The following is a 15,308-nucleotide window of genomic DNA, read 5'->3' on the forward strand; positions in this document are numbered from 1 at the left end:
ATGGATGGATGAATGAATCAGAATCCTTCGTCACACTACTTTGAGTGATTGTGAGCACTGCAAGACGTTATATGTATGCACGTAGTAGATTGCAGTTACACATCAGGCTCACCCCATCCTGTCAGCTTTTGTTATTACCTTTTAAAGCATGACTTTGTTGGGGTGTGGAAAGAGAGCTTGCTCCTAACAGTAATGAGGCAGCGTTGATCATAAACACTCACCAGATGGGAGAAACTGTTGTTCATGATCACAATGGTCGGGGAACAGGAAAGCCCAGAAACATGATGATGGCTTGTTGAGCACGCCTGGCCAGCTTATCAGCTATATGCACTAACTTTTAACACATTGCTTCAGTCAATGAGAAAATGGCTTGTTAGATGTGTTTTGACAGTACAAACACACAGCTAGAGCATGTTCATGTGTTTGAATTTATAAATTAAACCATCTATACGGGGTTAGGGAGTGCAGAGCATTGAGTGGATGCATTTGGTGTTGCTTGGTACATCATCAGCTATAATTACTGTATCTTGTGTTCTCTTTCTGTCAATAAATTGTACATTGTGTCGATGCATTTCCAGAAATACACCCACATTATTTGGGCTTGTCAGCATTCATAAATGAACAGCATTATGATGGCAAGGTCATTCTGGAAAGACGGAGCCTCTCTCCTTTGTTTACAAGTGCTGTCACTTCACATTAGAACTGAGAGAATTAATCAATTAATTCATCATTCACCCACACAAGAAAGTTTTTTAAGTAAAAAGTCGACCTCACAGCTCATCAGATGTTAACATTTGCTGGTTACGTGTCTTTGATGATATCATGCTGAATATCTTCTGGTTAGTTGGGTCAGACTTTGTCAGCTATGGCTTTAGAAAGTTTGTGACAGCCATTTTTTTGTATTTTCTTAGATTTCGTGTTCAAAAGTTTGACAAATTAATAATAATAAAAGCTGACAGATTCCCTGCAGTTTTGTATTAATATGTTTGTATTCAGTGTGTCAAAAAACAAAAATGGTTATGCTAATGATGAATGATATTGAGGTGCTATTGTATTATTGCCATCGCGTACATGGGCAAAACAAACAGTTTAAAGAAAATGATCATTACATTATTTACGTACCCACACAATTCCTACAGTGCACACAGGCCTTCTCACACACACGCAAACCATAGTCCTCTTTGCCATGTCTGCCTCACCTAATTGGTGCGGTTTCAGTGTTTTGCTTCCTGAACTTGCATCTACTTACAGCTTTTATATTAAACATACATTGAGCCCAGCCTGTCAGAAAGTAGGCTAATTTGTATTTTCATTGAGTGCTGATGTGCAGCGGCGCTCTCGTTTCTCGCTGTGGCGGACGGATCTTTTTTGTGCTGTGTGTGAGCAGCACAAGGAGAGCCGAGGAGGAGAGGGGTGATCTGAGGTGAAATGTAAACAAGCCTAGTCAGGAAGGATTAGCGTCCTGCGAGCAGCATGGCCTTGCAGCAGCACCCAATACTCGTGACAATGGTGGCTTGTTTTGCGCTGGGTTGCTGATGGATTTTTAAAGGTTTTTGTTTGTGTTTGTGGTTTGCTGTTTTGTCCGTGCTTCACAGATTTTTATTTAGATAACACGGCATGGATGTGGTTTTATGGATTAAGAGGCTTGAGCTCATCTTTTGTCATATGTGCATTTTTGCCTCCTAGCGAGGAAGTTTACAGTTCCCACATGAGGAAATAAAAAGCTTTCACATTCAGCCGTGTCGCTCTGATTTTTTCAGAAGTCTTTGTTTTGTAAAGAAACATAATATGCTTTATGATAATACGATATGTACAGTCTGTAAAACACTGATTAACATGACATTAATCATATCCATTGTGTTGATGTTGTTGTGTTTTTTTCTGGTAGTAAACATTTCAGCGGTCATTTGCTGTTTCAGGCCAGAAAAACACGGTTATTTGCTGCTTGTTTAGATTATTATGGTATTCTTAAATTAAATTTCTTATGGCATCAGCAAGGCTTTAACTTCAATATTTGGCTTAATAGATCATGCAGGAACCCTGTTAGCTCTCCTCTCTACACAATGTGCTTCAGCAGTTGTTTCAGCGTTTTCAGTTGCCAGGGCTACCATCCTGATGCAGTGAGAGAGAGAGAGAGAGATGCAGACTGTAGACTTTGCAGATAAAGAATAAACCTATTAGGGCAGATAGAAGAGGAATGCAACAAACATGAAAGACAACATATTAGCGAGGCTATTCAAAACAGCACCACACACACTAAATGTGGAAAATTACTGCAGAGTTGAATCAGCACCAAATCGAGGATTTGTTGCAGACCTGCTGGCACAGACTGTACTGGAATTTACTGTATATTACTTTGTGCATCCTTTCTAGCTGTGTTTTTTAAATTCAAATCCTAAGCAAATTATAAAATATATGTACTTTTTAAACTCAATGCAATGTGTATTTTTCTACAGTGAACAAACAACATAAATCTGCCCTACAGGCAAATTCAGAGATGTTTTGGGAGCAATTGTGTGGTTTCTGATTGTGTGAAGGTGCTATGATGCGCTAATGTATAGTGTCCCACTTTACTGACAGTCATATGTAATGTTGTAATCAGTGTTATGCAAGCTTCTTAAAAGGTGTTGTGAGTTAGGCTACCAGTTGTACTACGTTAAATAAAGCTTCACTACACTGTAGCAAGCTAAGCTGCACCATCATGGCAAAAGTAGTTAACGACATTAGAAGCTACTTCATTTATGCTTTCCTTCGTTTAAAAAAAAAAAAAAGTTGATTGATTTGCTGTCTACAGACATCAAAAAACATGTAGCTGTGAGCTAGCTAGTAAACAGGCTGCTCACTGTTTGCAGACTGCACTGATGACTGCTACGTGGTGTCATTGTCATACGGAAGTGCTTCTCTTAGCATCACATCCTTATTTTTATTTCAAAGTGCACTGGAAGGTCAGCTTGTCGCTTTAGAAATGCTGGTGAAAATGTGTGGATGCTACTGCAATACTTGAGGGTTAAAAGTGCTTTGCTACTGAAAAGAGATTTGATTCTGAAATCAGTGCTGTTACCACTAAATTACTGCGAAATGTAGTTAAGCTAGTAATGCTGCTACTTGTAGCGACACTACAGCCCCACACTGATCGTAGTACAAATACGTTGCGCTGCTACTGGTACAGTAACCGATAAGATTGGTGTCGTTGTCCATTATGACGAATCACTTTTACTTCTTTGAGTGCTAGTCTCCTACACAGATTAACAGTATACAGTATGTCACACTAAGGGGTGTATTCAATTTTGTTATTAGCAGTTTAGACATAATTATACATTAATGGGTGTATTGAGTTATTTTGAGGGGACAGTAATTTTACACTGTTATACAAGCTGACTGCTTTACATTGTAGCAAAGTGTCAGATCTTCAGTGTTGTCCCATGAAAAGATATAATAAAATATTTGTAGAACTGTGAGAGGGGTACTCACTTTTGTGACATACTGTATACTGTTTTCGTTCTTATGCACTAACAAATCGTCTCACTGGCATTATGTCCCAATGAAATGTTGTTCATATAGTGTATATTATATCGCTTGCTGTACATTTGTATTAAAGGCAAAATATTTTCGAATTGCACTTGAAATAACAGAAACTTGCCCCAAGAAAAACACACAATTTCTCTGTGGAAAGCTGGTCCATCAGCCGCAAGGTGTTTGGCATTTTTGGGGGGAAAAAAGTAAATAAAGCTGTATTACTTTGTCAAAATGTCTCAAAGAACAGTTGAACTGTGGGATTTATTGTAATGGTTATACTTGCCTTCTTCCTGACTCACCGTGTGTTTGTCCTCCACAGGTCAGTTGAAGCTGAAAATGAGTGCAGTAGGGGAAAGCCCCCTGGACCCTGCCACGCCAGAGTCACGCAAGAGGAAGGGCTCACCATGCGACACGTCAGGGCAAAGGTACAGACCCAGCCATGGTTTTTGTTCTAACAATGACAGAAGCTTGACACACTGTGGAAACAAGCTCTAAAAACGAGAATTGCAGGGGCTCACTTTCTATATTTTTTGGCACTTGACTGACCAAATAGTGATTTGTAGCAACCAGGAGAATCAACTGGAGGCCAGCTAACTAAATAATGTATCTTTATTGCTAATTATGTTAGTTCATTATGGAATACTGGCATCAGGGCTCTTGGGGTGGCTTAGCCAGTCAGTAAACACCACTTTGGTTCGTGCTTAAATATCTTCACAACCACTGGATGGGGGACAAAAAAATGTTGTGTTTACGGTTCCAAGAGGATGAATGATTTTTGAGTGAAAGATCCCAACACCTACCGGATTGACTGTTGTAAAACTTAACACAGACGTTCATGTCTAACTACAGGATAATTATTTTGATGATGCCTTAAAGGGTGGAGTCAGTGATTCTGGAGAAAGAATTTAGATTTTTAGCTATTTAGATATTGAACATGTTCCAGATTAGCCATTCCTCTCACTCCCAGTGCCCCCTGTCCCCCCATCTCCCCTCCCTTTCCCCCAGTCCTGTGCATAACCACAAGCATGTACATTCACACGACAACCTGGAATAGTGTTGTTGGTCTATTCAGTCCGATCCAATTGGTTTGTTTCCCATTTGTAGAGCCTGGACTATATATGAATACAGCTTTTAGTTTCAGCACACAGAACAGACAGCGAGTGGACTGTGAGGAGACGGATGGAGGTTGGATTAGAATCACACACTTCACCTTTATCTCCTCATTTTGGGCCATCATCATGGCAAAAATGTATTGTCTGAACAAATACCTGCCTATCCGATGCCATCTACTTCAGCTGGTTCAGTGCTAATTAGCAAACACTGCTGTGTTTACCCACAAAACTGAGACGACAACACATTGTGCCTGCTTAACAGCATTATGTTTAAATCTGCAATTGTTGATCTGCAGGTGTTGTCTTTAGAAACACACAGTTATTCACAAAGATCCCACTGATTCCAAAACATGTGGTTAGCAACTCAAATATCGCTCCGTGCTGATTACAGCTCTGTCGAGGTATTTTTGTGTGTGGTCTTCTTGTCGCAGCTCTCCTCCCTTTTGTTGCCTCTTGTGATCATTTGGCCTCATAAATAGCCACTTATCTCCACTGTATAGCTGTGTAGAGTGACTAAATGGGAGGAGGAAGCACAATATCCAGTAAATCTGCCAAGGGGCTAATGCAGGGTTCAGAGCGTGATTTAGGTTTAAGTTTAGATACAGCTGTAAGTCAGGAGTCGGGGTTAACTTAGGGCACATAGGAGTGAATGTACTCAGTGTACTGTTTGTGTGAGTCTATAAGGACCAATAGCTGATGTAAGCTGATGTAACAGCCCAGCTAGCATTTCTACAGGAACTACACACAGCCACTGACCTGCGCATTTCACACAGCAGCGCCCTCCGCCTCCTCACCCCTCCTCACCCCTCCCTCCCTCCCTCGGTCACCACGCCTGTGTGTTCTGGCTGGCCAATGCACTGACCTACTTTTGCTGTTGTCGTTTCACATACACATACTCCCATATACACACATTTCTTTTTTTCATGTTTACCACATACCATGCTGTTACTTGTCAGTCTGGAAGTATATTGTTGGAACTCAAGAACAAAGTTAAGCGAAAGGCTGTGCAAAAAGCCTGAGAACGCTGAACTTAGAGGCTCTTTGAAGTTATTTTTTTGTACCAGTGTTTAACTAACTAATATATGACAAGTTTCATGGTTACACATTATGGGAACAGCTTGCAGTTAGCACAGCTGCATGAAAAAGCTCTGCAGTAACGCAGCAGTTTGAATTGCACATTTCACAGTTTATTTTGTAAATGTGATCTCTAATAATTTAAACCACCTGTTGTTTAAGAAGACATTAAAAAAAATTTGAAATAAGTTTCAGTTTTTCCACTTTTGTGAAGCAATTGGAAGAAGTAGACTGTAAATACTCCAGTACAACACATTTAATATGACAATAAAAGCATTAAATGTATGTTAAAAGTAATTCAGAAACAGTGTTTACGTGACATAGATTGGTAAAACAGACTGGTTAGGTGTTTTTATTCCACCTGAAAAACAATCTACTCAGTGCTCGTTAGTTGCAGTTCTCTATTAAAACACATTTAAAAACTCCTGATTGAAGATGTTTGTTTCTGTTGTGCGATTACATGGAAAGAATTCGGCAGCAAAAGTCTGAAAACACACACGCTTACTCTCATAGAAGACTAAGAAAACCAGACAATAATCACATCTAAGAAGCTCGTACCATTGAATTTCACTTCAGCAGGATTGTAGTAGCTGTTTAATTTTTCATCAGTCAGCGAATCGATTAGTTGACTAATTATTTTAGCTACATTAAAGTTCTCTCTTCTTCTTTTCCATCTTCTTCCTATCAGCAGTTTCCCCTCCTGGCCCGCAGGTTTTTCACTCAGCAGGATCTCTTGTACAACATGAATTATTAAGATTATTATTGTCTGTGCACATCCTCCTGGTTTCTGATCAGCTTCCCATTTTTCTCTGTATCCTGTCACTCACAGCCAACAGTTTGAAAAGGTCCATTAGATAGCAGTAGTCGTGTCTCTTGCTTTCAGGGATTATTACACTTCTCGGATTGTGTTGTGTGATTTGTTCTTTCACTTTAATGAGTATTATCTGCATTATTTCATTTTATGTTTTGTTTGTTTGGTTTTTTTGATTTATGATTTTCCTCTTTCATATGTGATAATTATATAACCACTGTAACAAATACAATAATCTCGCTTCATGCCACATTGTCACTTTTATAATGTGCCAGATTTGTGCAAACAATGTGGTCAAGTATAGTAGTATTAAGCGGTGCATTTTGTAGAGCTGAAACTGTTAATATATTTCGTGAATCGCTCATTAGTTAAGACAGCTTTCAAGCAAAAATGCCCAACATCTGATGATTTTCTATTTTCAATTGGTGCGCAGCTTTTCTTTGTTTCTTATCACAGTAAACAGAATAGCTTTGGGGTTTGGACGGTTAAAGCTAATTGAAGATAATTATCTTTTGTCCAGGGAAATCTGTTTTACATATATATGTATACACCAGATGATTAGCTGAGGAAACGCAGCTAATTATTGTTGACAAAAAATCAAATATTTCAATTAATTTCCCTTGTGTTACTTCAGAAAGGACCGTGTCAATGTGAGTCTCATTTTTTGGTCCCTTTATGTGTCTTTTCCGCAGCCTGGAGAAGCGGAGACGGGAGCTGGAGTGCCGCTACATCGAGGAGCTGGCCGAGCTGCTGTCATCGAACATGGGCGATATTGCCAGTCTCAGTGTCAAGCCCGACAAATGCCACATCCTCAAGAGCACCGTGGACCAAATCCAGCAGATCAAACGGCGTGAGCAGGGTGAGGGAACACACACCAGACCGGGCAGTGAGAAGCTCGACCACATGTACTGCTATCAACAAGTTTGGACACTTCACTTCTTGTGTGATTTGTTATACTTCACGTTATGCCTCAGATCTCTTGTTTAATGTGCCGTACATAATGTAGGACACTTAAACTTAGTTTTTTTCATGACATTCATGAAAAACAGTGTATTTATGGACTGCAATCGCGCCCCTCTTTAAGGAGAAATATTCATTCAAAGTTTTGTTCTGCTCAGATTATATATTTATATTTTACACATTCATTTCCATTTTAAAGACAAACAAGACAAAGACACACCTTAACCCTCCTATTACCTTCAAATTTACTGACGTCGTTTATTCTTGGGTTCATTTTGACCCCAGCAATTTAAACCTCTTGAAAATATCATAATTAGAATTGTTACCCAAGTTTATGTGTAAAAAGCCCTTTAAATAAAACTGAAAAAATTATGTCAATCGCTTATTTAGGGTATGGGTTGTATGAATGTATATACATTTTATTATTTACTTATTTATAAAATACATTCTGCTTGACAGTTCTATATCTGTAGTGCACAATTCTAATTTGAGTTTGTTTCCCCCTGACAGAAAAAGCAGCCCTTCTATCTCCAGATGACGAGGTGCAGAAAAGCGACATCTCCTCCAGTAGCCAGGGGCTGGTGGAGAAGGAGGCACTGGGGCCCATGCTGCTAGAGGTAAACAAAACATACACCGTAACATTTCTTCCCCATCACTACGGCTGCGGTGTTTACTTCCGTCTAAAACACACATAATCTGATAATGTTTTACTCTGCCTCACTCCACTCTTGCTCGCTCTCCTGCTCACTCAGGCCCTTGATGGGTTTTTCTTCGTCGTCAACCGGGAGGGCCGCATCGTCTTTGTTTCTGAGAACGTGACGAGTTACCTTGGATACACCCAGGAGGAGCTGATGACATCAAGTGTCTACAGCATCCTCCATGTGGGAGACCACAATGAATTTGTTCGCAATCTGCTGCCCAAAAGCCTGGGTGAGTGAGCTTAACGTAGGGCCTGTGGGTTTTAACTGAGACAACAGTTTGCTGTGTTTGCAATCTGCCATCTTATACTTTATATCCTTGGGTTGAGATGCCAATAGCTATTATTCTTAAAAAGATATTCAGTAATTACATTTTCAGTATCTTCAAATTTGACAGTTTCCATGCCAATGGAACCCATTAGGAAGGCAATAAAACTCAAGAGATGGGTTTTGGCTGCAACGTCTGTATACAGTCCTTAAACACAGATAATTAACTTGGTTTAATAATGGAATGTATTGTAGCTAAGGCAAATTAGAAGAACTAGGAAGAAAGTAGGTGGATGAACTGTGTACATTTTTAATTAACAGTTTTAGTGGTGTACAAAAAGCTGCAAAATATGTTTGGGGAGGAAAGTGTAGAGAGGCAGCATATGCGTGGGTGACTTTGACGAGTGAAGAAAAAAAGACTTTTTCTTAGCTGTGATAATGTTATTTTAGTTTATGGCTACAACCTTGAGAAGAGATTATAATGAAAATGGAGGGGACCTGAGATAACAGAGTGCAGTAGATGACAAGGTTGTATTTTTCTGTTGATCTTGCTATCTATTTTAATTTTGCACCAGTCATTACAGCTCTTCTTCTCCCTTAGAAACAGAGATTTAAAAATATTCTACCACAGAAACTTAAAAACAAATTGATTGTACCATATCAGTGATGTTATCAGCACTCAAATATGTCGTGGGTCATTCAGTGCATCTTTACATTTTTAGGTGCTCGTGCTTTGTAAGAGTCACAACCCTTTTTTTTTTTTTTATTAGTATAAATTACGTGTCATTGTAATCAAAGTTGTGTTCTTTTAAAGGACCACTCCAAGGTTTTGGACAGATAAGATGGAAGGAAAGCACCACTGAAAATTGAGTGTTTGGTCTTATGTGAAATGTAGTCGAGGCGTTCTTTTTTGGATCCTCAAAATATGGAAGGAGTGAATGGAAATGCACACACATGCAAATTAGAAGATGCATCATAAATTAGGCTACACAACACAAGAGGAGCCCGATATTTTCCACACAGCTTCACCTTTTATTTCCAGCTGTGGCCTCCTGCCTGAGTGTGTTTCCTTGACTTTTAGACTCTCTCTCCAGTGTGATTTTTAAATTAACCAATGTCAAGATGGATCGTGTTTTTTTATGAGTTTAAAATTAAATCCAATAGTGATATTATTTGCTTTTAATGTATTTGATCAGCTAAGTCCATTAGGCTAAATGAATGCACAGCTACAAAAGTGTGTTCTGCTCTTTCTTTGCACAACACCCTTCAAAGCAGCCCAACATCAGCTTTTATTTAGCGGCACTTTATGCAAATCAGATGAGTATTTGCATCTGTATCTTCTAAATTAAAAAAATGTGGAACCCGTAATGTTAATTAGCCACAGGCTTAGTAAGTATCCCCTGAGGAGACTTTACAGTGACACAGTGGAAGCAAAGCACCTTCTGAACAAGATTCTGATTGTAGTTTCTCCACTTGTTTCTCTGTTTGTCTAGTAAACGGTGTCCCATGGCCGCAGGAACCTGGCCGCAGGAACAGCCACACGTTTAACTGTCGCATGCTGAAGAGGCCTCCGGACGAGGTGGATTCAGAGAATATGGAGGCTCGACAGCAGTATGAGATCATGCAGTGTTTCACCGTGTCCCAGCCACGGGCCATGCAGGAGGAGGGAGAAGGTACATGCAAACACACAATGAGTGCACACATTCTGGAGGCATTTCCTAAAACATAGATTGTACAGTTTCAAAGGAATATAAATAGTGAGGATAATCACTCTACTGGGGATGGTTTCCAGTGTTCATGGTTTGAACTGACTTTGCTATAACTGCTAAATATATATTAAATTGTGTCAATGCTCGCACTGTACACCATTGTTGATATGTGTGGGACTGAACTTAGGCAAAGACACATTTTTATATTGTTTTGTTTTGGGGAATCGTTTTATTCTAAAGTAGACTCCTGTAAGAGTAAACTTAGCACAACTCTCTTCACTGTTGTTTGCAAAATTGCAATGTATAGTTAATTTAATTGCGCTGACAGATATCATTCCTATCTTGTGTAGCTATTGCTCTAACTATTGTGGCTGGTGTTGGTTTCCAAGTCTAGAGGATCGTGATACTATATTTAACATGTTCATCCGTCTTGTCCTTTTCCATAATATTTTTCATCATTCTGATTAGAAATGTTACCGTTCTAACAGCGCTGAGTTGTGAAGATCATGCATGGATCCTTCTTATCAGATTCCCTGATAGTCTTTTTGAAGTATTCAGCATTTGGTCTAATTGTTGTTCTTAGCACTCTGCACAGAATAACCAGAAACTGAAACAGCGGTGTGTAGATTGCATAGGTTGAGACTGACTTTAAAACGACAGCCTCTTTTGAATTGAAATGTTTAGTCATATTTAAGTATCAGCTTCTTATGTGTGGTAAAGAACTTTCAAACACAGTGTTCTCCACAGTCTTTCCAAATGGTGCTTTTATTTTTTGGTATTTATAACTAATCTTAACAAGTGCAACCCCCATGAGCAGCCTCTCTATCAAAACTATCAAATCAAGGAAACATTTCTTCTATTTTTCCTCTGTATTGCATTTGTGTGCTATGTCAGGAATGGATCCAATTTAAGAAAGTAATTGCTTTGGCACACACAAAAGGTGATAGATAAATTGTTTTTCGATCCCATATTTTTTCATGGAACTCATGATCGAAAGTTTTAAATAGTATTAAACACGGCTCATATGTTACCCTTTTCACAACTTTTCACTGACAGTCACCAGATGGTTGAAGCACATTCTTTTGCTGCAGTGGCCTTGATGAATTGTGTGATATAGTTCCTGCATTGCAGACTTACTAGGCTGCTGAGCTCTGCCTGCTTTTAGTCGTTTTGATAAGAGCTGGCCTTGTGGATTGTTGTGCACTCTTCCTGTCTATGAGGGGTTTTTTTTCAGCAGATCCTGCTTCTTTGAAAGAAAGTTTGCAGGATTTCAGTCTCAGCTTCTATTGTTTTTTTTTTTTCACAGATATGATTGACAGCTCTGTGGACAGATTATCAAGCTCTGACATTTTTATAGAAATGATGGTCAGATTTTTGAATGTCTGCAGCTTATTGTGGATTTCTTTCAACATGTACTTCAGGAAAATGCAAATTAATTTCAACCAAAACCCTTATAACACAATGATCTGCATAATTATTTACCCTAAATCTAGAGCTTTTCTTTTTAGCTGTTCCTTTGTTGGCAAACACGCACACAATTCTCATCACTTGTTTCCTCTGTTTATTTAGACCTGCAGAGCTGCCTGATCTGTATTGCCTGTCGGATGCCACGCATCCAGCCTGTCAGCACTGAGTCTTTTATCACGAAGCAAGACCCGACAGGTAAAACACACACTGGGATTATAGAGTAGTCAGGATTCCCAGAAGTCACTGTATTGTCATGATATGGTGGGATTTTTAGAGGGGTAGTCCACATTGGTTAAGTCATAGAAATGGATGAGTTACATTGCGGGCTTTACACATTGATGTTGTTATTAGAGACATGATACATTTATATCCAAGTTGACTGATAAATTACAGCCAGAAAAGCAGGAATAGACTTATAGAAAGTGTTCCAAAAAGGTTTAATTTTTCTCAAGCGTGACAGTGTGAACCATGAATGTGTGGAGGCAACTGCAGTTGTTGAAATCAGTGCAGGCTGATCTATTGTGTTTGTTTGTGTGTGTGTGTGTGTGTTGTATGTGTGTGTGTGTGTGTGGTGCTGTAATCCAGGGAAGATCATCTCCATAGAAACTAGTGCTTTGCGAGCGACAGGCCGGCCTGGCTGGGAGGACCTGGTCAGGAAGTGCATCTACGCATTCTTTCAGCCGCAGGACAAAGAGCCCTCCCACGCCAAGAAGCTGCTGCATGAGGGTGAGTAGCCACAATTGATTGTTCAGCTCCACTCCCAGAAATCATTGACACCTTCTCTGTCAGCTTTGTCATGGTTACTGGAGTTTCTGCGCGACGTCAGTAGCGTTATAATAGGCTGAACTGAATGCTAAATTTTAAAAACCTTTCTAACTAACATAGTTGTGAACACATGCAGAGATCATGTACTATGTATGCACGATTGTAAATGCCAACAGAGGGAGGGGTGTTAAAAAGTCTAATTCAATTTTAAACAATATGAATGTGAGCTAACATTATTACCTTGGGTATCAAATGATAATGGAATGAAGGAAAGACCGGCCGAATTATCCCAACACTCATCGATCATCATGTAGCTACCGCAATAGATTGATGTAAAGTATCTTGTAGGCCTTAGGGGGAGTCAGCGCTCTTTAAGCCTGGATACAGATCGGAAATGGAAGAGGTTTAAACAAACAGCAGATGATGCCAAAGTCTAAACCCTGTGTTTGCCTCTTACTCTCTCTCTGCTTGTGTGCATTCGTGCACGTGTGTCTTAACGCATCTGCTGCTTTTTGTCAACAGTGATGACCCATGGCACCGCTATCAGCCCGCTCTACAATTTCACATTAAGTGATGGCACCCCACTCAGCGCTCAGACCCGCTGCAAGTTCTGCTGCCCCCCCAACCCTGACGTACAGCCCTTCATTATGGGCATTCACACTATTGACAGGTACCGTGATGGACGGACACACACACACGCACACACACACACACACACACACACACGAGAATGCACACTACTGATCCATTTTGGAGCTGACTGTGAAGAACTATTTTGTTGCAAGGTAGTGTACTAGTTTGTCAGTGAATATGTTCTTGTTTACCTGCCACATGTCACATAAAGCTGCCCAGTAAACACACTCATAGTTCTTGGATTTGGATATGTTTTTCTGAGTACTCTTACAGAAAATAGAATCTTTCGCACCTAAAGTCCTTTTCCAGGTTTCTAATCTTCCTCTTGTCGTGTTTGTGCGTGCACTTAAGCATAAGACTGTCAACAACTATCAATATCAGGTTTTTCTATAGTTTTCAATTGATTAGAGGAAGGAATTTTAGATACATCACAATGCAAGAAGCTTGAAATCAACCTCAACTCTTGGGCTTCCTCGGTTGGTGCTGAAAAAACAGTTTTTCTTCGTGTGAAAGAGTCGGACACCTGAACTTAGAGCTGAATGACCAGGTTTCTCTACGCTGCTTGTAAATCCAGGATAAGCTTCAAGATTGGGATAATAATGTGCATGTAAACAGATAAAGAGTTGTATTTTTATAAACACACACTCATCTGTGCCTGACACTATGCTTCTTTTTGCTCTACTCCACGGGTTTCTCAGGTTACAGTTCTCTTTTAATTTCCTTCTTTCTTCCAGGGAACACAACACTGCTAGCTCTCAGGAAAACACTAACCCCAGCCTTCCACCGACCCTCGGCAGTATTGCCCAAACTCCCTCCCGCTCCCCTTCTCTTCCTCCCGGCAGCAACTCAACCCAAGGCTCAGGCCTCGCCACCCCGGGCCTTCACACCAACAACAGCAATGCCTCCTCCCATGGACATAACCTAGCCACACCCACAGGCTACCTGACGCCCAATCGGACGAACTGTCCCCAGCAGGTCAACAGCCCCTCTCCTTTAAGCAGCCCACTCACAGCCACCCCTACCTCTTTTATGTCACCCAGGATGCCACGGGCTAGTCCTGGGTTAGGGGGAAGTCCTCGAGTCCCGGGGAACCCCTTCTCTCCCTCCACACCAGGCCTCCATTCCCCATCTGGGGCTCTAAGCAGTGGAGGCAGCCTCAACAGGCAGCAGTCTGGTGGTGATAGTAATAGTGGCGCAAGCGGTGGATCAACAGGGTCTTTCCCCTTGTCCTCTCCTGTCCTTCAGAGACAAGCCAGTACGCCCACCAGCTCCTCTACTCGGCCTCCATCAGCAAAAGCCCCAGAGGGAGGGGAAGAAGGGGGAGAGGACTCTGTTAAAGCCCCCCTTCCTTCTGCCTCACAGCTGGGAAATCCCAGACTCAATCAGCTCCTGGATAGCAATGGGACAGCAGTTGAATCTAACAACAACAGCACCTCTTCACCTCATCCTCCGAACCCTTCTCCTGCCCCTCAGTGCCCTGCCTCCCACAGTAGTCTGACAGAAAGACATAAGATCCTGCACCGGCTGCTCCAGGACACTAGTCCCAATGATGCCTCCACCACCACTGAGGAAGGAATAAACAAAAACGAAGTGGAGATCAAGAAGGAGCCGCCCGCCAGTCCAGCACTGAGTACAGCACCTTCTAAGTCCAGCTCCAGAGAGCCACAGGACCACCAGTTACTCCGCTTTCTCCTTGATACAGACGAAAAGGTGACTGTTATAATTGTCTTCACCAATTTATCCCCACTAATTATATTACAGCCTCACATACAAGTTTCTGTCTTGTCTTAGACTTGTATTGACAAGACAGAAACTTTGACTTTTCTGATTTAATTTTTAAAAAATCAGCAGGGTTTATTTTTAATATTTAAAAAAATGGGCAAAAGGTGATCAATAAACAGTGCTAATGTAAATGTTGATAGTTTAGATGTTATTTAAATAATCCATTATGTACTACTTATGGACATCCCGGCTAAATGACTTTGGAATCTGTCACATAAATACCATTTGACGTCTTGACTCAATGTCAATGCTGACTGACACCTGATTTGTGTTTGAAGGATTTGGGAGACCTGCCACCTCCATCTGCTCTGAGCCTTCAGACAGTCAGAGTAAAGGTAGAGAAGAGAGCCAGCGGGGAGGGCGTGGCCTGTACAGGCTCAACTGTTGCAGCAGGAGGTGCCACCAAACTTCCAGGAGTTTCCAGCAGCTCTGCTTGCATCAGCCCCAAATCAAGTCCTGTCGGAGAGAACCGCAGAGACAGCCGCAAGGACAGCAGAGACTCTACGGTACAGTT

At 40.9% G+C, this 15,308-nt stretch overlaps 1 protein-coding gene across 3 annotated transcripts in view; it reads left to right on the forward strand.

The window, feature by feature from the left end:
* The window catches only part of ncoa1 (nuclear receptor coactivator 1), a 58,407-nt gene that overhangs the window by 26,787 nt on the left and 16,312 nt on the right, over nucleotides 1-15,308 (forward strand). For all 3 annotated transcript variants that reach the window (XM_008289176.1, XM_008289179.1, XM_008289178.1), the window contains 10 exons: nucleotides 3,836-3,941; nucleotides 7,206-7,372; nucleotides 7,984-8,090; nucleotides 8,226-8,403; nucleotides 9,932-10,111; nucleotides 11,717-11,809; nucleotides 12,200-12,340; nucleotides 12,902-13,049; nucleotides 13,747-14,722; nucleotides 15,073-15,300. In XM_008289176.1, coding sequence (XP_008287398.1) covers nucleotides 3,853-3,941; nucleotides 7,206-7,372; nucleotides 7,984-8,090; nucleotides 8,226-8,403; nucleotides 9,932-10,111; nucleotides 11,717-11,809; nucleotides 12,200-12,340; nucleotides 12,902-13,049; nucleotides 13,747-14,722; nucleotides 15,073-15,300 — 2,307 coding nt within the window. In that variant the 5' untranslated portion in view covers nucleotides 3,836-3,852. The remainder of the gene's footprint in view (nucleotides 1-3,835; nucleotides 3,942-7,205; nucleotides 7,373-7,983; nucleotides 8,091-8,225; nucleotides 8,404-9,931; nucleotides 10,112-11,716; nucleotides 11,810-12,199; nucleotides 12,341-12,901; nucleotides 13,050-13,746; nucleotides 14,723-15,072; nucleotides 15,301-15,308) is intronic.

The sequence above is a fragment of the Stegastes partitus genome, unplaced genomic scaffold (genome assembly GCF_000690725.1).
Source record: "Stegastes partitus isolate 25-593 unplaced genomic scaffold, Stegastes_partitus-1.0.2 Scaffold597, whole genome shotgun sequence".
Taxonomy (NCBI): domain Eukaryota; kingdom Metazoa; phylum Chordata; class Actinopteri; family Pomacentridae; genus Stegastes; species Stegastes partitus.